The sequence below is a fragment of the Alligator mississippiensis genome, chromosome 2, assembly GCF_030867095.1.
Source record: "Alligator mississippiensis isolate rAllMis1 chromosome 2, rAllMis1, whole genome shotgun sequence".
NCBI classification, from domain to species: Eukaryota; Metazoa; Chordata; order Crocodylia; family Alligatoridae; genus Alligator; species Alligator mississippiensis.
The window spans coordinates 247,951,241-247,975,185 of NC_081825.1; the positions used below are offsets into that span (position 1 = coordinate 247,951,241).

Below are 23,945 nucleotides of genomic sequence, written 5' to 3' on the forward strand. Positions count from 1 at the left end.
CAGGGTGTAGGCGGAAGAACTTGTGGGAACAGAGGGCAAGAGGGCCACCTGATATCCCCCCTCCTCCCCTCCCATTTATTTTCCTTATTAGATTTTAAATGTGCAAAAGAATAACTAATTTACACATTTTTCATATATGGAATCTAATTATGGGGGATTGTCTTATAATCAAGATCATCTTCTATTCAAGTAAATACAGTAATAGAGTTTTAGTATTAAAATCTGTTATGCTCTATTATACTTTATTATTCAAACTCCATTAAAATGGAGTTTACAAGAACTCCATTAATAGACTAAATCATGACTTAACCCTGATGTGTACTTATTAGAACATAGAAATAGTTTGATGTAGTTCTGCAACAATTAATTTCTGGTCCTTGTCTGAACTTCGCAAATCTGAATGCATCTTTCGTGTACTTCATAAGTTTTCATGTGAACAAAGGAAAAGTAAGGAATTGTGGTATTCTACAGACATAGGCAGGCCTCAGACTTACAATGCAATTGGTTCTGACTGCATCTTAAGTCAAAATGTAACTTGGAACCAATTTTCTGGTAGGAACAATGTTATAAATGGGGGGTTGATGCCTTTCCTGAGCTCGACACAGCTGCCTCCAGCTGGTAAGTCTGTTGTGATGTGGTGTGGCGGGCAGATCAGTGCCCCCACAGCGAGGGAGGGATTGGAGCTGGGGCTGGGACAGGGGCTGTCCAGTGGGTGGGGAGGGAGGAGCTGTGTCCAGGCAGCTGTGTTCAGCGTGGTAAAGTCGAAACCTTGTCAGAACCTTGAAACAGTATCGTAATTTTAAAGCCATAAGTGCTGTTTGTAGTAACTCACAGTCGTAAATTGAGAACTGCCTGTAAATGTAGATGCTTCCTATGCTTTCTCCTTCCTCCTTTCTCACTCTTGCAACCTATGAGACTATTAATGAAGCTCAGTTTTGTCATAGTTAAGTTTCAGCATCTGGGCCTAAAAGGATGACAGTCGGCAGTGTATGAACATGAGTCGGCAGTGTGACAAAGCCATCAGAAAAGCCAATGGCACTTTATCGTGCATCAGCAGATGCATGACGAATAAATCCAAGGAGGTGATACTTCCCCTCTATCCGGCGCTGGTCAGACCGCAGTTGGAATACTGCGTGCAATTCTGGGCGCCTCACTTCCGGAGGGATGCGGATAACCTGGAGAGGTTCCAGAGAAGGGCCACTCGTATGGTTAAGGGCTTGCAGGCCAAGCCCTATGAGGAGAGACTAGGGCACCTGGACCTCTTCAGCCTGCGCAAGAGAAGTTTGAGAGGCGACCTTGTGGCTGCCTATAAGTTCATCATGGGGGCACAGAAGGGAATTGGTGAGGCTTTACTCACCAAGGCGCCCCTGGGGGTTACAAGAAATAATGGCCACAAGCTAGCAGAGAGCAGATTTAGACTGGACATTAGGAAGAAGTTCTTCACAGTTCGAGTGGCCAAGGTCTGGAACGGGCTCCCAAGGGAGGTGGTGCTCTCCCCTACCCTGGGGGTCTTCAAGAGGAGGTTAGATAAGCATCTAGCTGGGGTCATCTAGACCCAGCACTCTTTCCTGCCTATGCAGGGGGTCAGACTCGATGATCTATTGAGGTCCCTTCCGACCCTAACATCTATGAATCCATGAGTCACACAAGTGTAATTTATATTAGTTTTGCACGCTGGCAGGGTTAGAGAACAATGGAGGGTTTTCAGTGGGGGTGCACTGATAAAGATTTTTTTGGCTGATACTGATAGCTGATGATTAACCAGCTGTATTGGCTGATGCTGATCTGATAACTGATACTTAGTAATAGTGCAAGGCATTTTAAATTACTAACCTAAACCCTTTTTTGTTTGTTTTGCATTCGACATGCGCGTGTGCGCACCCCCTGCCTGTCCTGGCCCTTGATGGGGGGAAGGCAGTGACTGCCTTATTCCCACTCACATCAACCCCTCGCCCACAGCTCCTACCCACAGCCACCACCACAGCCTGTTTCCCTGCACTGTACATGCTGCTGTCCCGGGTTGGCGAGGCAGATCCTCGTGTGGACAGCGGCATTGGGCATGTTTGTAGCCCCAGAGCACACCACCCCCTCAGCACTGGCAGGCCCCATACAGCTGAGCTCCTGTGGCCACCAGGGATGAGCCACTTTTGCAGCCCAGTGCCTGGTGGAGTGGAATGTCCCCTGCTAGGCGGTGCCTTACCTGCCTGTGCGCAGGCTCAGTGCTCAGGCCCCTGCTGCACATGCAGCGCTGCCATGGCGGTGGCAGCAGTAGCTGATAATGATCTGTTTGTTGCTTAGCACAGTGCTGTGATCACTTCCTGGCGTCCCCTCCCCCTCCCACTGCTCTCTGGGACCTGTAGTCTGCTGTGGGCTCAGGCCAGCAACAGGGCACAAGGACCAGACAGACCGTGCTCTCCTGGGTGCTCTGGGCACGTGGCTGTAATTTTCAGCTACAACATCCAAAAAAAGCCAGTAGCTGATAACATAATTTCTCCTTTTATCAGTGCTGATCTGGTAGCTAGCCAATATATCTGTTCACCTCTACTTTTTAAGAATATAATGGCCTATGTAGTGCCAATTACATGTCATTTATGTCAGGTGTAGGCAACTTATGGCCCTCATGCCACGCCCAGCATGCATGGGAGAGGGGCCCCTTCTCTACTTCATGCTGCTGATCTGCTCCACAGCATCCAAGCTGTCTTCTGTTACCCCAGCCCTCCCTGCTTTGTGTCAAGGGATGCTCTCTCGTCTTGCTGCTACAGCCATTGCTTACTGCCGTTGCCAAATTCAGTGCTCCCTGTTGCTGTTGGTGACCGGAAACAGTGACACATTTTGGTGTCAGTTGCCCTTCCTGTGTCACCATGAGCAGAAACAGTGGTTACAGGAGCTGCCTGTGCCTTCATGGGGAGTAGTGATGGTGGCTGAGTCCTACCACTCATCAGCCTGTTCTCTTCTGAGCTGAGCTATGTCATTCCAGCCCACAACCTGAAAAGTTTACCAACCTCTGTTCTAGGGAATGAAAAGAAAAGGTAGAGAAGTACAGAAGAGGACTAGGAGGAAAGAAATGGGTCAGACTGGTGCAGTCATGGATCTTGGGAGGCTTCAGCTTTGCTCCCCAGATTATCCAACTACCATACCCCCTGTTTCTGTCCTTTTTCTAAAATAAGTCTCATCTGTGTTGAGACCACTGTGACATCTGGGAATGAGCATGCATTATATGTCATAGGAACACAGTGCTGGGATGTGGTGTGAAGCTGAGAACAGGCATGGTCAGCACATAGGTGTGTACAATATAGAAGTTGGGGTAACTTGTAGGAATGGGAACAATTGGTTGTGGCATAGTACACAACACTTAAATTGTCTTTGTTAAAAAAAAATTCTTCAGTGGTACATCTGTTAATATGAAAAGAACATACATGTTTTCTGCAACGACAGATGTTTTCAGTTGCGTCCCTTCCTCCTCTTCCTCACCTTCCATATATTTTTGTCTTCCTCTACCCATATGTTTTTTCTTGCTCACTTGTAAAGGGTGGTTTTCCTTGAAATGATTGCACTCTAGGTAGCTTTTTCCTCTGGGGCTTGGGTAGAGCTTCTTGAATCTTCTAATGACCTTCAAGGGAAAGGGATAATAAGCCTAGCCCTGGTTCTTTATGACCCAGTTCTCTCATCACCCTCAAATCTCCAGTAAATAATTAGGATCATACTCGGGTAACTTTAAAAGTAAATAATTAAATGTAAAGTATTAAACTCTCATTTTGGGGCAGTGAAGACATAAGAAAGGCAGGAGCTGTCTCCAGGCTAACACCCTATATAAAGATTGCAAATCCACACAATTACATGTAAATATAAATATAAAGCTAGGGCTTAAAATAATCAAGTTGACCCTTACTTTACTATAATTTAGAAGCCCTGGATCAAATTGTAACAAATCTAATTCTGTAATCTTTTAATTGTTTGTTAGAACCCCCAAGATGGATTCAGCCGGTTGAAGCGTTGGATTATGATTGGTGACCATCACCAGTTGCCACCTGTCATTAAGAACATGGCTTTTCAAAAATACTCCAATATGGAACAGTCTCTTTTTACAAGATTTGTTCGGGTGGGAGTCCCAACTGTTGACTTGGATGCTCAAGGAAGAGCAAGAGCAAGGTAAGATGGAGAAAAGGGAGTAGGCATATCATGGAAAATATATCAGATTAAAAACTAAGTTTTGAAAACCTTGATCTTCAAAATGACACTGTATATGATTACACTTGTAAGTTTGCAAAAAAATCTAATGCATCTGTCTGCTTTCTTCTTGCATGCCTTTTAATTCAGACAATGATTGCAGATAATTTAACCTTTATCCTTTTCTGTTCAATTTCACTTTTGAGTTTCTTGTGCAGTAACATGGTGTAGGTTCCAGTGTTCTGGGTGCTAATACTTGGGAGAAATTTTTTGTTTGTTTAAAAATGTTTTGAATGACATTTTTTAAAAATCTTTTTATAAAAAGATTTTATGTAATGCAACAGCTTTTCTTTCTGGAAATATCACAGATTGTCTGTGCTTGCTTTAAAGATAACAACAGCTACTGGAGGTATACTCTTGCAGGATGGGTGTACATTTATTTCCTTTGTTAAATTCTATTTCTTACTTTAGATATCAGGAAATTACATTTTTTATATGTATAAGCAGCATTCAGGGTTGTTCAGAAATGTTGTTATCATGCAACAAATACTCTTACTTCCAATAGCTGCTATGATCCATGTTATTTCAGCTCCAGACTACTGTAATTCTTTGACTGATTTGTGTTAAGGTCAGCTCTAAACTCATAACTCAGTTCGAGTGCAGCTAGCAACAGACAATAATATCACAAATGGTGCTCCATACTCTGCAATTTGTTGCTGTTCTGTTTAGGTCCAATTCAAAGTGCTGGTTCTAGGTTTTAATGGAATAGGACATGAGTAGCTTTGGATCTGCTTCTGCAGCCACAACTGTCCAAGTGCACTGTGTTCATCAAAGAGTGAATCTAGGTTTCCATGTGTGAAGCACTTGGTCAGAAGAAATTAAACAGGGAAAAACCCTGCTTTATGTAGCTCTCTCTCCAAAGTGACAGAAGCTAAACTAATAAACAAAGGAAAAGCAAGCAACTAATACGTAGGACAAAAGGAGTGGAAAGTACTCTGAGCATCTAGATATATAACTGAATTTGATACATAGTATAAATCTGCTGGAATCAGTTATGTTACACTAGAAATATACTTGGTTCATTTATTTATATTTTTTGTATTTTTATACACATGGACATGGATATATGTATGTGTGCACAAGATGCACACAAATTTGGACACCTAGCTCTGATTTTCCCCTCTTCTGTCTCAACTGGGGTTTGGACTAAATGGCCTCCTGAGGTCCCTTCCAACCCTGATTTTCTATGATAATCCCTAGATATCTCTTACTGCACAGTAAACCCTGAGGGTAGTAAGCATTTTGGGTGAGATCATGAACTGGTGTAAATTTACACTTTACACCAGCTGAGGATCTAGTCCTGTATCTTTCTCTAAAGATTTTCACAGTGATTATAGCTGAAGTGCATACATTTTTTGGGTTGGCTCCCATATTCAAGTGTTCTGTTTTGCTTATAGTTGCTGTTGTGTAAAGTTCATACACTTTTGTTGATTGTTCTTCAGTGTATTTTGTAAGGGAAAAATAGGACAAGTAAAATGTCCTTTTGACAACTCCTGTGAAGTGAGTTATTGATTTCATTTTCACATTATAAAATACTGCTATTTTTAAATGGTACAAGCTTTTAAAATTACAATGATTTTTTTCCAAAAAAATAAGAATGAACAACATAAAAGAGAAATTTAATTTTTACATTTCAGAAGCATGTTGAGAAATTGAAACGTTTGCAGACTATTTATCTTCTGAACATATGGCCAACAAATACTGTCAGGGTGATTTAAAAATGCCAGTTATAATGTTTGAGTATATAATACAACTAAATAATAAATGAAGTTAAATGTTGCCATCTGCTCCTAAGCATCTCCTAAGAGAATTTGAGAGATGAGAGGAAAAAGAATTCTAGCATTTTTTTGTGAATTAAGGCACCATTTTTTTTACTGCTTACCATAGGGGTTCCCTCTAGGGTCTTGCACAAATTTAGGTACCTCCCAACATCAGTTGAAGTGGTAACAGAGGTTAGGTGTGGTGCACCAAGGTCTTCTCTCTCAGTTATTTCTGAGGATGTTCAAAGTCCCTCCTGTAGATGCCTATGGGCATTTTGAAGACCAGATGACTTCTGTGGTTGCTGGCACTGGATCGTTTTGACTTGTTCTGTGAACCTTGGCATCTAAACTCTTCAGTTCTACTTAGTCATCTAAGGAACTTCTCTGACTCCTTTTCCAAGGCAATAGATTCTGATAGCTTTGTCCTGGCGTTCCTCGGTGTTGGTCTATGCAAAAGTGTTAAGGGAAAAAAAATTAATGAGGTTAAGGAAAACTATGGCTACTGAAAGATACAGAATGCTGGGCTAAATAGACCTGTGGTCTGACCCAGTATGGCAGTTCTGTTCATTCAGACAAATGACATCTAACTTTTGTTTGCGTTTGATTAATTCATAAATGTGCTTAGACAGGGAGATTACTCTAAATTCTCTGCTAGAAGACACAAGGGCCTATTCTTCATTCCTCAATCTCTCATGACCCACAATTCATTTTTCCATGCCTGACAGGAAATTATTCTGCCATATTATTAAAAATACCTTGCTCTGTTCACCTGTTGATCAGAATCATTATCCCCATTTATAGATAAGAAACTGGCGTGTGGTGGTAAAAGTGACTCATCTCTGTTCTTCCAACAGGTAGAGATGGAAAAATAACTCGAGTCACTTGAGCGTCAGTCCTGTGCCTTGCCTGTAAGACTTCTACTCAGAGCTTCAGTGCCTATTGGGAAAAACATTTTAGTAGTTTAAAATAGGCATTAGTGGAGCCTATCAATTTTAAGACATGTTTATTTTTCATACGTTTTAATGCCTGGGCCTGAAGCAGCTAAATACTGCTTAGTCAGGTGGACCAAATTTTGTAGCAGAATATTCAATTTCCGATATGGCAAAGGAGACAAGAGCCCATTCATTGCATCCCTGGCAACATGTTGAGTAGAAAGGGCATCAGCCACCCCAGAGTAAATCTGTAAAAGTAAATACTCCCTCTTGTTTGGCACTCTTTGGCTTGCTGACTCTTGCTTTCTTGGCTGCATATTGCCCCAGCTTCAACAGCACGGATGTTTAGTGCAGGATAGAGACAGCCCAGTCTCTACCTTAATGAGTAGGGCACACTGGGAAATCGAATTGCTATCAGAATGAGTTGAGGACTGAACTCTGGTCCCTCCATTTCTTGTTTAGCCACTTTCGTTCATAAAAGGCAGGCACCATCTCTTGCTCCTCTGCTGGAAGCAGTGATTTTAAATGGTGTTCATGGTTTCTGTGTTTTTGTGGAACTCAGTATTCCCAGTGAGTTTTTGGCACACTTCACCACATCATCTTGATCAGTTCCCTCAGGGGACTTAAGTACAGGGGTGCCCAGTTTGAGAATCCCAGCTCAGCTCAGAGAGGTGATGAAATGCTCCACTTCTGGGCCTGCAGAATAGTAGAACTTGAGAAACCCAAGTAACTATACTAGTGAAAAATTAGGTGCCCATGGACTCTGCTGTCTTGAGCAGGTGGGTGCTGTATTTTTGGGCATAGGCCCTTAAATTCTACCTAAGATCCACTTTAGCTACATATATCCGTTTTTGGAACTGATCCTAAATAGCTCTTGAAATTAGGACTTCATTGTTTACCAACATTGTTGGGAACATTGGGTCTTTGTCCTCTGCTAGAGGGTATTGGCAAGGTATGTCCATAATCTGTACTCTTCTTGAGAGAAGAGAGAATTGGAACTTGGATTACAGCTGTGTGTGATGATATTCATAACCTCCAAATGTCTTGCCAAATTCCTCCTGTTTTCCTACTGTGGAAAATCTAGCAAAGACCTTGAACTGTGTTGGAGAGCATTAGCAAAATTATGGATAAAAAGTCACGCCTTTATATGCTTTATAGATCCATAGATGTTAGGGTCGGAAGGGACCTCAATAGATCATCGAGTCCAACCCCCAGTCATCGAGTCCGACCCGCATATATGTCACTTATAAGAAATATTCTTTCATCTGACTTGTCAGGGAGATGTTCAGGCGTCTGTTTAACTGTGTTTTTGTTTTTCTGGGAAGTTTGTGTAACCTCTACAACTGGCGCTACAAGAATCTGGGTAATCTGCCTCATGTGCAGCTTCTTCCAGAGTTCAGAACAGCAAATGCAGGATTTCTGTACGATTTCCAGCTGATAAATGTAGAAGATTTCAATGGAGTGGGAGAGTCTGAACCCAATCCTTATTTCTATCAGGTAAGAGAAGAGATTTGGTGCAGTAATAGATACTTCACATTGTCATCTGAAGCATGGAAAAAAATAAAGAATATTAAATGTTTGTGACTGAAGATAAATAATTTAAATATTTGGAGCATTACAATATAATTCTGTATTCATAGAGAAATTCAGTTTTAATAAATGCTCCTTATGATTGGTCAGTAGCAAAAATTACATGCTTACAATTATATTATTTTATATATAATACTAATGTTTTGGTGCATCTCTCCCCCGATCCATTATTTTCCTTGATTTTTTTGCTTGCATCCCCAAAGGTAGAGAAAATGTATACCTTTTTTGAATGCGTACTTGATTGCAGATGAAGAGCAAACATATAACTGATAGTCATTATCATCTTGTCTCTGTCTATTCATGGTAGCTTTTGAAAGCTGCAGTGTTAAAACAGACAGTCTTATTATGATCTTTACCTTCTTCACGTAATTTCTGTATGTTCTCTTTTTTTTTTAATGTGAGGATTGTTTACTTACTCTTGGTATATGTACTGATGGCCTGTGGACTGTGGGGTGACTCACTGCAAAGGCAGAAACACATTAACATGCCCCTTTTTTTAACTGCAGAATCTTGGTGAGGCAGAGTATGTTGTTGCACTCTTTATGTACATGTGCCTGCTTGGTTACCCCGCAGACAAGATAAGTATCCTGACAACTTACAATGGACAAAAGCATCTGATCCGTGATGTTATTAATCAGCGTTGTGGGAATAACCCAATGATTGGCCGGCCAAACAAGGTAATTTTCAAAATCATTCTCTGCTGTGTTAGAAACGTATCAAATTACAAAACAATATTGCTGCATTAATTCACCAATATCTGCACAAAAACTTTTCTGTTTAAAGATAGTGTATGGCATATCCACTTGGATTCTGCAGAGAGAACACTATTCACAAGACATTCATACTTCTGCTTTTTTTTATTTATCCTGTGTGCTTGTATTAGATCCTTAAGTAGATGAAGTATATCGTAGTTCCATGGTGTATGAGAAAGATGAACTAAATGATGTGGATACGTACCAACAATACTTACAAGTAAAAGATCATTTGAGAGTGAAGATGACCATTGGGTGTAATATCTGGTTACAAATTCTAGCTAAGAATCATATAAAATAATTGTAGCAATATATTGTGGGATGATGAGTAATGGCCATGAGTTTACTTCATAAACTAGACAATTGCCCATCAGGAATGAGGGGAGGGGGAAACTGGCAGGGTCAGAGCACTGTCACCCACCACCCCGTGCTCCCGCCTCCCAGGAGCTGGGGTGAGGAGGAAGCTTGCCCCTCCGTCCCCCTTGGCAGCAGCGGCACAGGGTGCTGGCCTCGAGGGAGCAGGGCAGGGGCAGGTGTTGCTGCTGACCTTGCGCCCCCCCGCCCCCTCTCCATCCCTGCTGTCATGGTGGTGCTCCACTGTGCTGCCACCGCCGCCTCCTGTCCAGAACACTCTTGGAGCACTCTTATTTGATTGTTTCAGTCAGCATTGTGATTGGCTGCCAAGGTGACCAATCAGAGTGTGAATAAAGCGTTACGGACAGACAGACGAAGGCTTGTGTTATATTTGAATTGAACTGATGGGCTTTGAATCTCCTGGTTATATTATTAACTGGTTGAGTGGAGGTTACAGATTCAGATCAGAGATGATTTTTGATACTATAAACAAAAGATTGGGCTGTTCTCTGCCTAGAAGGGATGCGGTGACCCTTAGCTTAATCTTAAGCAGTAAGCTAGATGTGGATGTTGGAGAGTCATTGTTTAACAATTATTTGTGCACAGTTAGATTTGATCTGCTATAAGACACTTTACCTGGGAGGAGTAACTAAGAGACAAGGTTTCAGAACTACAAGGAAAATGGTTAATGCAGTCTAAAAGGCAGAGTATGAAATGTGAATGAACAGTTTTAACCTGAAATATTAAAGAGGTTGGCTTTTGCTGACATGGTAAACACCAGAATAGTTGAACCTCATTACCCTGATTTCTTTTATCCTTCCCTTAGAATGAGATTTCCATCATATTAAAATGACATCCATGAAAAATGCTTATCTTTCAGTTCATCTCTGGATCAAAGGCACCTGTCAGCCAGCCATTAGAACAAAATCATAAAAAAGTAGTGAGGAATTTTATGGTCTGTTTTAAAACCACTGTATTCATTGAAGTGAGGAGTTGTATACCTATCATAGGCCAAGGCCAAAAGGATTGATAATTTTTAGGCACTGGTTAGAAATAGACCATAACAGATAACATACTTTTATCTTCTCTACCAGTTAATCAAGCTTTAGCATAAACTGCTATATAAACTGGCTTCTCTCAGCAGAAGGTTTTCATTTACTAAATTCTAAATTATTCTTAAAATATTTTATTTAGACGGTTTTTTGGAAGGTTCACAAGGTAAATTAGATTTACTACTTTATACCTTTTAGGTGACAACTGTAGACAGATTTCAAGGTCAACAAAATGATTATATCCTTCTTTCGCTGGTGCGAACAAAAGCTGTTGGCCATCTGAGGTATGTAGAAAGATATTCTTGCAAATAAATTAAAACACGTATTTTACTTTGATTGTTTTTAAAGGAAGAGAGTGTACAGCTGTAAACATTACAAGTACATATACATTTTAATAATATTTAGTGTCACTCACTGAAAGAATCTCAAAGTTGATTCCGTGTATGGCCATCAGGTACCCACTTCACAACCACTTTGCCCTTCAAATTTGGGTCTTATCTAAACACTATAATTAGCTTGTATTGCCTTAGTTGGGATGAACTTAGTTTTACCCTATTAAAATAGCTAGGAATGTAATACAAGTTCAAACAAAGGCTTGAAATAGTCTTGTGAGAAAAGGTTCATGCAAGTGAATTTTGGGAGCAGGAATTTGGCCTATTCGTAGTTAACTTTCTGATATGTTAAAATTTAGAATTTCTGCCCTCCCTCTTTTGAGGGTAAGAGAGCTGTTTGTCATCAGTTGTCAAACGTTAATCTATTGATTAAGCTTTGTCCATCAAACTCAGGGATATAGAAATACTGTCTATAGCATGTGAGTTTTTAATGTGGAGTGTTAGTTCAAAAGTCTAGGAAAAAAATATAACAAAGCTTCAGTTATAATTGAGTAGTTGGAAGAAACTTCCAGGGAGAGTCCCTTTCATCTGCAGATTTCCTCATGCCATATATGCTGTTTAATTATGTGTTGTTGCACAATAAATGTTTTATGGATATGTTTTTGGGTGAAGTAAAGCACCATAGGTAGTGAGAAGACCATGACTATTTGATATCATTGTTTCTTAAAGGGATGTCCGACGTCTAGTTGTTGCCATGTCAAGAGCCAGGCTTGGGCTTTATATCTTTGCAAGAGTATCTCTGTTCCAGAACTGCTTTGAGCTAACACCAGCTTTCAGTCAACTCACAGCTCGACCACTTCATCTACATATAGTTCCTACAGAATATTTCCCAACAGCCAGACAGGTAGGAACATCTATCCTAAACTTTACTATACTGTCCAGTTTACTCATTGAGTACATGGTAAGCAGTGAAACTGCAACGCTTTCTTAGTATTACAGTTAAATGTTGCTTGGATAATTGTATCTACTGCCCCAGCACGTTACATTTGTAGTACAATTAATGTGTACAATTAAGGTGCCCTAAATAGTAATAGTGCTACACATGCAGCTGATTTTATGGCACTGTAAAGCAGCAAACTGGCTACAAAGAAATTCCATAAACTATATGGAACATCTTTGTGGCTCATTTGCATAGTACCATAAATTGAACACGCCATCCCCCCATGCCAGTGCTAACAATCAGCCGATGACAGCATCAGCATGGGCATGGAGGTTAGCATCAGGACTGGAACAACCCCAGTCCCAATGCAAAAAATGAGATGTGAGGGGAGCAGGTTGCAAGGTTCCCTAGCAGGGGGAGCCAAGAGGCAAACCCTAGCACCCAGCTTTCTTCCCTGCTTTGCCTTGCAGCCCCTCTGGGCAAGGCTCGTCAAAATTTCACGTTACGGGGAGTCCTGGAGACACCCTGTGAACCCGCAGGTTGATCACCTTGCCCTGCAGATGTGGGTGCATGGGGACCCCAGGATCAGGAACCCTGGGGTCCTCATGTGTTGGGATGTGGGTTAACGCATGTGTGCAGCCCAGCTTCACACATGGTTTTTAAAGGTCCCAGCATGCTGGGATTCTGAGATCAGGAAGAGGCTCCCTGATCCCAGGGTCCCTGTGTGCTGAGATATCTAAAAATGCACGTGTAGCCCAGGTGGTTGCCAGGTGGGTTTGCAGCAGCCAGGCAGGGGGAATCAAGCAACTCCTTCCCTCACATCCCCCATCTAGCACTTATAAATCTGTGCTCTGGACTCCCTACTGGCAATGATGCAGTTTGTACCTAATCTCTGATCTCAACAGTTGCACCTCCTACCATGCACGTATGGCATGGCAGGAGGCATGATTGTTGGGATTGGGGATTGGATTTGATCATGCTAGTAAGTGAACACCTGCCAGCCTCCTAAGGCACCAGCATTTACCATGTTACCCCATCATCATCAACTGAATCTCTTTGCTGACTTACATGTATTAGCAAAGCTGAGTTCAGTTGTACCTTAAGTTCTGTTATTTTACATTAAACATAGCAAGCATAGCATAGGCACATTTTTCCTGCTGTAAACAGGAAAAAAATATCTATACATTTTCTAAAATAAATGGCCCTTCATAAAAGAAATGTAACTTAATATTAGACAGTATAACTGATGGTTTGGTGTATTCTAATCTTTTCTTAAGTGTTTCTCACATGTTCAATTATTTGTGTGATTGTATCAATATGTATTGCATTGATATGCATTTAATGGAAATGTTTTCTTGGAATTATAGGTAAAGAATTAGTTCATACATAACATCAGAATTCTAACCGTCCTCCAGATTATGATAATATTGCTCTTTTTAAAAATGACAGTTTCTTTGGTGTATTTTCATCAAGAGCACAAGCAGATGATTCTTCCAGATCATTAGATGAATAATGCTACCCTAATTTAGTTGAAGCAGTTGATGCTGCTTAGCAAGAGGACTGTTCATATTTATAGCAGTATGACCACTTCAAAGTGTTTAATAAAGCAAACCTTTTAATAGGCCTTTTTGCCTATTTACTTGTGGTACTTTCGTCTTGAGATGTAAACATAACCTTCTGTTATGTATCTTAAGAACTGCTGCTCTGCAGACGAACTTAGGACTAGATCCAAAAGAGACTTTAAGCACTGAGACATTGAATTTTGCAAAACCTAGCTTTTAGGAGCCTTAAAATAAGTCTGTATACAGTTGATGAGGAGTGTTCGTCACCTCAGAACAGAACTCCTAACAGGTAGCATGCTAAATGGGAAGCTGCCTCAATGATAGCTCTTCACTGTGGCCAGGGAAAGCCAACTAGCCTATGCTGACCTACTGCTTGAGCAAGTAGTCCTCCTGAAGAGTTTGAGCGATGGTGGAGCTGCACGTGAGAAGCATGGTTCATATTCCTCCTCAACAGGACTGAAAATTATATTTCCCACCTTGCACCATTGAATATAAACACTGTTATAGGCTATAATGCACTGTGGTCTCTCAGGCCTTCCTGTTGAAATTGTCCAGCCAGGATACTGAAGTCATTTTGTTGATACAGCTTTCAGTCCCCTTCCTTGTCCACTATTGTGTTTTTAAATACTTAACTTCTCTTTTAGGCTTTTTGACATCTTCCCTAATATTGAAAAATACTTTTTGAAGATCTCTTGTATTACTTACATTCTGAATGTTAACTGTTGCAATTTTTTCCTCTAGAATGGAGAAAGGCCTCCTCACCAAATCCATGTAATAAAGAACATGCCTCAGATGGCTAACTTTGTGTACAATATGTATATGCACATGATACAGAGTACACGCCACTACCGGCAGGTAAGGCACTTGTAACCTTTGGAAAGCATGCATTTAAAATGTAATTCATTTAAAAAAATGACTCATCCAAGGGCTGCTATTGGGATGGGTAGACCTAAAATTTGACTGTTCTCCTCTAAGCTTGGAGTTGTTTCCAAAGTCTGTGTAGCTTTTTAGGTGACAGGAAAAATGTGTGTTCTTTTTAATTAGGAAAACCACCTTTCACTGAAGCCCTCAGCATTCCATTGTTAACAAATGTCTGTCATTAATAGAAAGAACATAAATATTTCACATTTGTTTGCTGAAAGAGTTACTTGGAAGGGAGAGAGGACTTGCAAAAAAAAATGATTACATTATTCTGATATCTTAAAGTACAAGAATGAATTGCTAATGCAGCAATCGCTAGGGTAGCCCAGCTGGAAATTTGTTACTGTAGATGAGTGGTTCTTAATGTTTTTATACTCAAAACACCTTGTTAGGCTCAAAGAACCTTTTAGAAAATGCCAGCTTTTGGCTTTTGCTCAATTTTTTTTCCTTTTTTCCTATGGAAAAATAGGGCAATCCTTCTGTCAACAAGAACTTAAACCACATCAAGTCAGAAAGTTTTTGACACTGGATTTATATTTGAAATCTGTAGGTTTATCTTCTGAATCATGTATATGTGTTGGCGCTCCTAACAGTGCTAATATTATGTGGCACCCTTAAAAGGATGCCTTGTTGTGCCACAGCACCTGGTTGAGAATTGCTGCTGTAGATGGACTAAAGAAATGGATCAATTTCTGATTGGTGGTGCCTTTTAGTGCAAGAGTTATTTTTAAAAGTTTTGCATACAGTATATGGGGGAAGAATATAATTATATTAAGAATCTCACTATACAGACTAAGAACTAAAGTTCTTAAAAAGAATGCAGCTGTGTTCTAGGAACTAGAATATATGCATTATGTGCTATAAGGATCATCCTGTTTCTTTGACATTAGCATAACTCACTTCAGGACAGATCACTTATCTGGCTGGCTGTTTCTTACCACCCAACAAATTGTGTGGTTGTTTACATAGCCTCTTCTTTACTCTATAGGAAGTGTTAGCAAAGCAGTTAAGGTATTTCACTATAGCTCCAGACTTGAGTTCACACCCTGTTCCAAAGCCTGCTTTTAGATGGCCCAGCTGTAAATAGGTACCAGGTAATTCAGGCTGAGGAGTCAAAGGTAGTTGTCAGATGTGATGCTAACCATATCCTTCTTTAGTGTGTTGTTAGCTAAGACAGGTGTGCCTTAACTACATTAACCCTGTAGGCCATTAGTCTTGCTGATGACATAGTTCAGCAGTTCCACATTTTGGCTAGTTCAGCATTTACAGAAAATAGTTTAAGGGTAAATATACTTAGGTCAAAGGATGCAATTGATTTGCACCTACCACAGCAGTGATAGCTATTAATATTTGCAAACATACTTGTTTTCCGCAAGAGAGCAACATAGAGTCAGTAATAATAATCTCCTGAGGGAAGGTGCCTACAATCATTCTTTCAAAGAATTGTCCAAGGTTCACCCCTTATTTTAAAAATGAGGCCAGTGGACATGTTGGTGTTGCCCTTCCTTCCTGTGTAGTAGGCTAGCACTTTTCTGGCAGTTTGGAAAACTCAGGTTCAATTAGTACCATTCTCTGAATGAGGTAAAACTCAGATTTCCTGTCACCAAACTCAAATCCCTGTAACCACCAAGCCATACCTATTCTTGATTATAAAACAAGGCTATAAACCAATTCTGGGAACAAGGACCAGAAATTCAGGACTGCACGCATTGAGCTGAGTGCTGTAACTCAATGGTTCTCAGCTTCTGTAGGTTCAGACTTGCAAAGGTCTAACCATTTTTAATTTGGTGGAACCCCGGTTTAGAACCACTGTTGTGCTGACTCAAATAGAGTGGTTCTCAAATAGTGCTCTTGCCACGCATGTGGCCAAGTGGAACTGCCCTGTGTGCCTCATAAGGAGCCAGACAGGGAAGGGCTAGGGCAGGAGCCCTAATAATTTTCTTGTCCTGGGCAAAACTCCTCTCTGCCTGAAGGGAGAATGGGGGAAGAGGATTGTCTTATCTGTTGCAGGTGTCTCTGCATCCAGCTCCTTTGGTAGGGTGGTGCTGGGCTGTTTCTACCATGGCAAAGATGGAGGGCCATTCTGGTACCCTCTTTAAATTGTCACCTAGGACCTGTGCCCCCCATTCCACCCCTGGTTATGCTATTGGGCACAAGTGAATGCTCCTATGTGTGTTAGGGTTATCTGATAAACATCAAAAAGGCAGGGAGCACTCACTCTTGCCACAGTCTTTCATGGTCCAACCCTCCACACTTCTCCCAGACACAGGAGCACATGAGGCAGTTCCATCTCTGCTGCATGCTGCTTTCTGAGAGAAGTCTTCAAGGTTTGATTAGGAAGGACTGCAGAAAAAGGCACCCCAATAGAGAACCATTGACCCAACTTCTGAGTCATCGTCACAACTTCTTGATATCACTCAGAATAAGTGAATCTTGAATTATTCAAAAGAAAGAATGGACAGTGCTCCCATCTAGTATAGTCTGTAGCCTGGTGGTTAAGTTCATGCAGGGGAGTGAAGTGATCATAGGTCGCAAGTGCTCTAATCACTAGACCCATATTATAAGGGTGAAGAACATCTCTGCATCTTCTATCTGTGCATTAAAATGACCACTGCTGCATTGTGTGAGGAACACGGTTCTGTTGGTACCTCTTAGATGTGTGCTCCAACAAAGTTACCAGATTGAACTCCTAAGGAGACTTGGGTGAAGGAATGGATGGTTTCTGGTTCACATTTAAATTTAGGTATGAACTAGATACTGTAGTTCAGGAATATCAAACTCAGCTCATGCCTTGGACCAGATTTGGACCTCGAGGCTCCTTGTGGGCTGGATCCAACCTGGGGCATGGCGTGGTTCCAGCCTGAGGCATGCAGTCAGATCTCCAGCTCTTGCACAGAGGCTCCAGCATGGGCGGCAGCAGAGCCAGCAGCCAAGGAGTTTAGGAGTTTGGCAGTGGTGACAGTTGAAACAGCTGGAACGTTACTTGGCATGTGTCAGCCCTCACTCATCCTCTTGCCACTAATGGGCATGTCCAGCAGGGCCCAAAGATCCCAGATTCTGCACCAGGCTGCTTTCTCTAGCCATTAGGGCTGTGCAAAGCTTCAGTAGCTGATTCAATACAGAGGTGATTCGGACCGATTTGGAGCATTCGAATCAATTCGGAAAAGATTTGGAAAAAGATTTGGCCAATTCAGAGATTCGGCCATAGATTAAACAGGCAGCTGACAGCTGCCTCCACCTGGTAAGCCTGTTGAGGTTGAGGGAGGAGGGATTGGGGCTGCCACTTGCCCAGCCAGGCGCTGTCTGGGAGCTGGGGCTGCTCCACCTGTCAGCCAGAGCTCTCTGATCATTCCCCCAACTCTTCGGGGGTGGGGCCGGTCAGAACAGCCACGGGGGCTTCTGCTGCGGCTGCCCTCACCCGGGGAGAGAGAAGCACAGTTGGAGGAGCTGCAGGAGAACCTGTAGCCACCCAGCTGTGCCTGGCTCTCCCCAGCTGATCTGAATCACCAAATCGGCACCAAATCTTCCAAAGCTGATTTGGCCGAATCAATTCAGGACAGCAGTCTGAATCTCCGAATCAAATCAGTGTCCTCCAAATTGGCCGAATCCGAATCAAATACTTTCCTATTTGCACAGGCCTACTAGCCATGTCCCTCTACTTCTGGTTGCTTGCCAGTAGCCCAGTTGGGCTAGATAAAGCAGCTCTAGCTGGATCCAGCCTGTGGGCTGTATGCACGTGCTCAAAAGTATATGCAGTATATTTTACAGTGCCTTCAGTTTTAAAAACTGCATTGCAGTTTATCAGGGGGGTTTCAGGGCTCCCACTTCCCTTACACATCTAATCTCATTGAAGTGTCCCTTCAGGCACCTAAGTTTTCATTTGCATCTGGCTCCAAAAGTTTTGCTGGTACTCAAGTATTCTTTCTAGCTTCTAAAATTCAGTCACTGTTAGCTAAAATTAGTAGTGCAACTGCTGAACTAATTAGCTAAAATTAGTAGTGCAACTGCAACTAGTTCCCTGCTGAAACAGTGAGTCATGTTCTCCCTGCAGCAGACAATAAAGTAAAGTGAAAAATTCAAATGTACAGGCTTCATAAAACATTTTCCAGAATCCTATTCAGTATAATTTTTCATTTTTAATAATTCTTACCAAAATGACGGAAACCATACAGTGCAAAATGGGACCAGCTGTATTACAGAAGAAATGGATCACATATCGAGATGTGTGTCCTTAGCAAAGGCAAAAGCATCTTTAGTTTTGAATAATGCAGCTTTTTCAGGTTTCCACAATTTGTATTCAGAAGAGTACTGTTGATCATATAGCAGAGACTCATACAATAATTTTAGAGCTTTTAAAAGCATTTTTACCTCTACAGTTAATCTAATAACTAGGTAGTAGTGTCTGTGATTGTCAGAAACATGTAAAAAGCAATGTTGGCTAATTGAAGACAGGATTTTGCTGTAATTAACTATTTAATTTACATTGTGAAAGGAGACTCCCTTTTGGCAAATAATCTGAACAATTACCTCTTTTGGAGCTTTAGCTGAATTTTTTATTCATTAAAACAGTTTACAGAATTTTTTTTAAAGTATCAAACAAATCATACCAAACCACAAGAAACGTAAGCATTGCTGCTCAGTTTTGAATTGTCCAGCACTTGGAATTCCTTTTCAGTTCCCTGTAGTGTTATATTCTGTCTGTCTAGTGTCTGTAGAGCAATTACTACTGCTCCTCTTGATGCTGGATAAGAATCACTGTAGGAGACCTACAGTGTGTCTGGTGATTGGAGATATCTGCACAAGAGGTTGTAAATGGACTGTATATTTTATATTCTCAGCACAGTAATATGCCAGCAGGAATGTATGTTAATTTTATTACCCTTAATTTACTTATTTTTGAAGTGTTAAATTGTAGCCGTTCTTTCATAGGATGTAGTTTGTGGAGAAAACATGACGGGTATATGAGGGGAAACTCATTTTCTTTATTCACATTTCTATGAATTGCATTAATTGCTTGCAGTTTTTGTTTTAAAAAAACAGTAAGTACTTGTGTATGTATGTTGATTCATTGATATTTGTTGCTAAGGTGAGCAATTAGAGTTAAAATAGAAATTGATATTCGAGTGTTAGGTTTTTGTACACACTGAGGAATCTTTTCTCTCTTTTTGCAGCATTTATTGCCCCCACCAGCCATGGTTGAAGAAAATGAAACAGTTCAAAGTCAGGATACTGAAATGGCAATTGAAACGCAAAGCACACAAATGGAGACTGAAAAGGAAGCTAAGGAAGAGGGAGAGATGACAAAGGACGAGGGACTGAAAGTGGCAGATGAAGAGCATCGGAAAATGCCAGAACATCCAGGAAGAGATAGTGACAGTGAAGACAGTGAAGCTGAGTCTGAGACTGAAAAGTGAGCTGTACCCTTAGTTCATCTTGGGTGTACAAACTGGAAGAGACTGAAAATAAAATCACTTTTTAACATGGACTTCTGTTAATGGTAGGCTGTGTAATATGACCTGTTCTGCATATTACTCACTGAGTACTTCCGTGAAAAAAAAAGATTGGTATATAGTTTTAAATAGTAATGGGTACTGATTTTGGGTCAGTATCAGTGTTTTGTAGCGTATTTAATCATGTTAAATGGCAAGTGTTTCCTCACAATTTGTTTGCAGGAGATGTTTTTATTCTGGTTTTGAATATTTCTATCATAATATTTTTCATTTGTCATTGGTCTCTTATTCACTGAGTCATTAATCAAACTTTTGTGCTTCAGTACTGATGGCGCACTTGCATTGAGGAGTTTCTGTTATTAAATGTTGCTGTGCTGCTACCTAGAATTGGTATTTCAAGCTTTTCAAGTACTATTCAGCAAGGTAACTACATATACCAAATTTAAGTCCAAATTTAGTGATTTCAGGGGGACTTTTGCATTCTTTGAGTGCATTACTGAATTAGGTCTTTAAAGAGCAGTATAACGCACTCACATGTAGGCTGTGCTTTTTCATTTTTGCCGTCTGCTGTTTTTAATATTTCAGCAAAAAAATATGCAGCTTTGCAATAGTGAACTTTGCAAACTGATAGTATTTTGCAATTAAAAAAGCTTTCATTTTTATAAGAGGTTAATTGCCCATGGCAAATAAGATCAAGTGTGAAGGTGAGAGTAGTTTCCATGAAAATGGTCTTTAGCACCATCATGTTCAAGTAGGTTTTCTGAGGTATGTTCCAAATGCACATCCTTCAAAAACTCCCAGTGAGTAAAAAGTTTTCCTCTGATTCATCGTCAGCATCTGCTAACTTGGCAAAAAAATCAGTGATATCTACATTCTTTCCAGAAGATCTTCAAACAAAACAACAGCAACAAAACCATCCTTCTTTTTCTTTGTTGGCAAAAGACAAATAAAACGCTAAACTTGTGAAGCTGCCAGCAAGATTTCCTCAAAAAATAGAGAGAAGAGAATCATTCATATTAATGAAGCTTAAAATATATGCATTTTCTGTGATCTATTTCTTCATTTCTCCATGTGTGTACTAACTCAACAACCAAAATATAGAGAAACAGTTGAAATAATACTTGAACTCACCCCCACCTTCAATACACAAATGCCACTTAATTGGAGGTTGGGTGAGACCCTGTCTTTTCTTCATAAAAATCAACCCCCTTCCCCAATTTGGGAAAGCTCTCTCATGTATTGCAATATTTAATTCTGATATTGCAGTCTTTTTCTAAGCTGTTTATCACTTGACTGCTGAGCTGTGAATTGTACCAAAGATTACTTACTCAAGGGGGCTCTGTCCATTCACTGTCTATGCAAGAAAGAAAATGTAAAGGTTATTTTCAACCTTGGCTGCCACCGGAGGTACAAGCAGTACAGAACTGAATATATACATACACACTAGCTTGTGAAACATCATATGTTTAATCGGCCATCAGGCAATATGTGACTAGATAAGTTGAGGGATGCCATCTTCCAAGATGTTTTCTATAAATATTTGAGTGCCTAACAATCATTTATACTGATTCCCTTAATTAAAAAAAAAATGTTCTGAAGCAGGAGCATATAAAAGTATTTGTTTGCAATTAAGAAAGCCAGGAAAGAAATCTTGAGGGGTTTTTTAAACTGAGTGGTTGAATATGGAATCAGGAATTCCTCTCATGCAATACTGTGCATACCTGATTCTCAAGCAGGGGGTTAGGGCACCCTAGGGCACCACCAGATCTTTTGACGGGTATCCTGAGGTGTGAAGAGATAAGTGAGATGTTAGGAGATAAACAGATGAAAAACTAAGTAGGTAAGTACAGGCTCAGGCTTGCCCCTACCTGAATTATCCCCACTGCCAGGCCCCTCTGCAAGAAAGTAAGCACCGTAATCTAAAAATTCATTTTTGAAACTGGGTATTACTACATTCACAAGTTATAGAAGAGGGCCTTGTGTCCAGTGAGGGATGCCTGAAGTCCAAAAGGAGTGAGAACCATTGGCATAAAGGAACTAGAGAAGTATTAAAACAACAAAAAGAATTGGAAGATAATGCTGAGTGGTTGATGAAACTATCTAGCTTCAAATCTACTGATAGTATTATCTCTTCTATAATGCATGCTTTTACATACTGAGACTGAGTTGAGCTTTGCTTTGTGAACAGACTTTTTTTCCATAGTTTCCAGGAATCCTGCCTCAAACCCTTGGAGAGGAATTTCCACTGATTCAGATATGTCTAAAGCCCTCTTAGACCCATAGAGTATGGGCAAAGATTTGTTCCTAAAAGGAGAGAAGTTATGATAAAAATTGCCATTTGGAAGGAAGACACAGTTTACTTGGCTAAGTACAGACAGGGAAAAACCCTGCTACCCCCAAGGTCTCTGGGATTTACAGTCCAAAATCATAGTAACAGGACAGCAGGGTTTCTTATCGCTTCCTCTTGCTGCACCCAGGTACTTCTGGGATTTGTAGTCCACAGTTGCAGCCAGCATTGAGCCAGACCCGAGCCAGGCAGTCACGCCTTTCGCCTCCCCCCCCCCGCACTCTGGGCTGCAACCCTAGCTGGGCTTGCCCACCCTCGCCTCCCCGCTTCCCTTGTCAGCCAGCCCTCACTGCTCCAGCTAGGGAGTAGAGGGGTGGGGCCAGCCCTGCTCTCTGGAGCAGATAGCCCAGCCCAGGACTACAAAGCATGCTGAGATGCTGGAGGACTATGATTTAATTTGAACCAAGAAGGGATCTGGGACAGAAGTTTCATAAACCTGTTTGACCCAAATCATTTAAGTCTGATACTACATTCAACCAGGTTTATCTTAAACCAGTTCCAGCCATTTTGGAACTGGTTTATGTGTACTGAGCTTCTGAGTTCTGTTACAGGTTTAACCAGTTTCTGGTCATTTAAATCAGTTTATATGCAACTTTTGGCCCTAGGCCTTATTATTAGTAGCAAAAGCTTCAAGCAAAACTTTACTGCAGTATTTCAGTAAGGGTGGCGCACCGTGGGTGACTGTCCCGCAAGCACTCCTTTCCACGTTAAACATTAGTGACCCACTTAGCTTAACTTATACAACATATGGTTGGAGGAATGCATCTGATTTCATATTCCAGAAAGGTAAGGAGGAATCTGAGTTTTCAGATATTTAGGGAGAACTGGTTTGTTGCATGTACCAGTGTTTGGAAATGTGTGCTTTTTTTTTTTTATCATTGAGACATTATAACCTGCCTAACATCGGACTCCCCAGGTACCTCTTCACTATTTACCGGCTACATTCATCCCTCTTCTCCTTCCCTCTGCCCCCCAACCTGTCTCTCACCCACTGACTCTTCAGTTTAAATCTTCACTGACTGCCTTTCTTGCATGCAGACCAGCCCCTGGCTTCTTTACTATTCATTCCATCCAGGAAGAGCACACACCAGCTGCAGCTGCTTCCTCAGCCTGACAAAGGGTTTTTAAACCTGAAAGCTTGCTAAGAAATTTTGTTCCAACTATTTAAGTTGTTCTAATAAAAGATATCAGATTCACCCGAAGAACCTTGTCTTGCTAAAGTCAAAGTATATTATGTCTACTGCTTTTCCCGCATCCACAGAGAACCAGTTATCTTATCATAGAAGGCAACCGGGTTCTTCTTCATTCTGCCTTTCAAACATAAGGTGTGTCTCTTATTAGAGAGTGTGCTGTAGGAAAGAAAATACGATATGTAAAATTATTTATTTTTACTACTCCAAAATGCTTGTAAGATTGCTTTGAATATTTTGTATATGCTGTGTTAGCATGAATATAAGATTACCTTGAATATAAAACGACTCAGTAATTAGGTACTCTGTATGAAAAATGTATAATTGTGTTATATTTTTCCAGGTCTACAATCTACGAAGAGTTGTCTTGAATCCTAACACCTCCCCTCCCACCCCCGCACTGCTGCAGCAGGGAAAGCAGCGGCCGGGGAGGAGGAGGGGGGGGGGTCAGATGTTCTCCCCGCCACCATCCACTTCCAGCTCTCCACAGCCTCTGCCCCTTCTCCCTCCCCCTGTTCCTCAGTCTCTGTCTCTCT

General features: G+C 41.0%; 1 protein-coding gene across 1 annotated transcript in view; it reads left to right on the top strand.

The window, feature by feature from the left end:
• Window positions 1–23,712, top strand: part of AQR (aquarius intron-binding spliceosomal factor) — a 92,126-nt gene extending 68,414 nt beyond the window's left edge. The window contains exons 29-35 of the mRNA XM_006273981.4: window positions 3,962–4,149; window positions 8,245–8,416; window positions 9,016–9,186; window positions 10,866–10,951; window positions 11,729–11,903; window positions 14,243–14,356; window positions 19,594–23,712. Of these exons, the coding sequence (XP_006274043.1) occupies window positions 3,962–4,149; window positions 8,245–8,416; window positions 9,016–9,186; window positions 10,866–10,951; window positions 11,729–11,903; window positions 14,243–14,356; window positions 19,594–19,836 (1,149 nt within the window). The 3' untranslated portion in view covers window positions 19,837–23,712. The remainder of the gene's footprint in view (window positions 1–3,961; window positions 4,150–8,244; window positions 8,417–9,015; window positions 9,187–10,865; window positions 10,952–11,728; window positions 11,904–14,242; window positions 14,357–19,593) is intronic.
• Window positions 23,713–23,945: the final 233 nt, after the last annotated feature.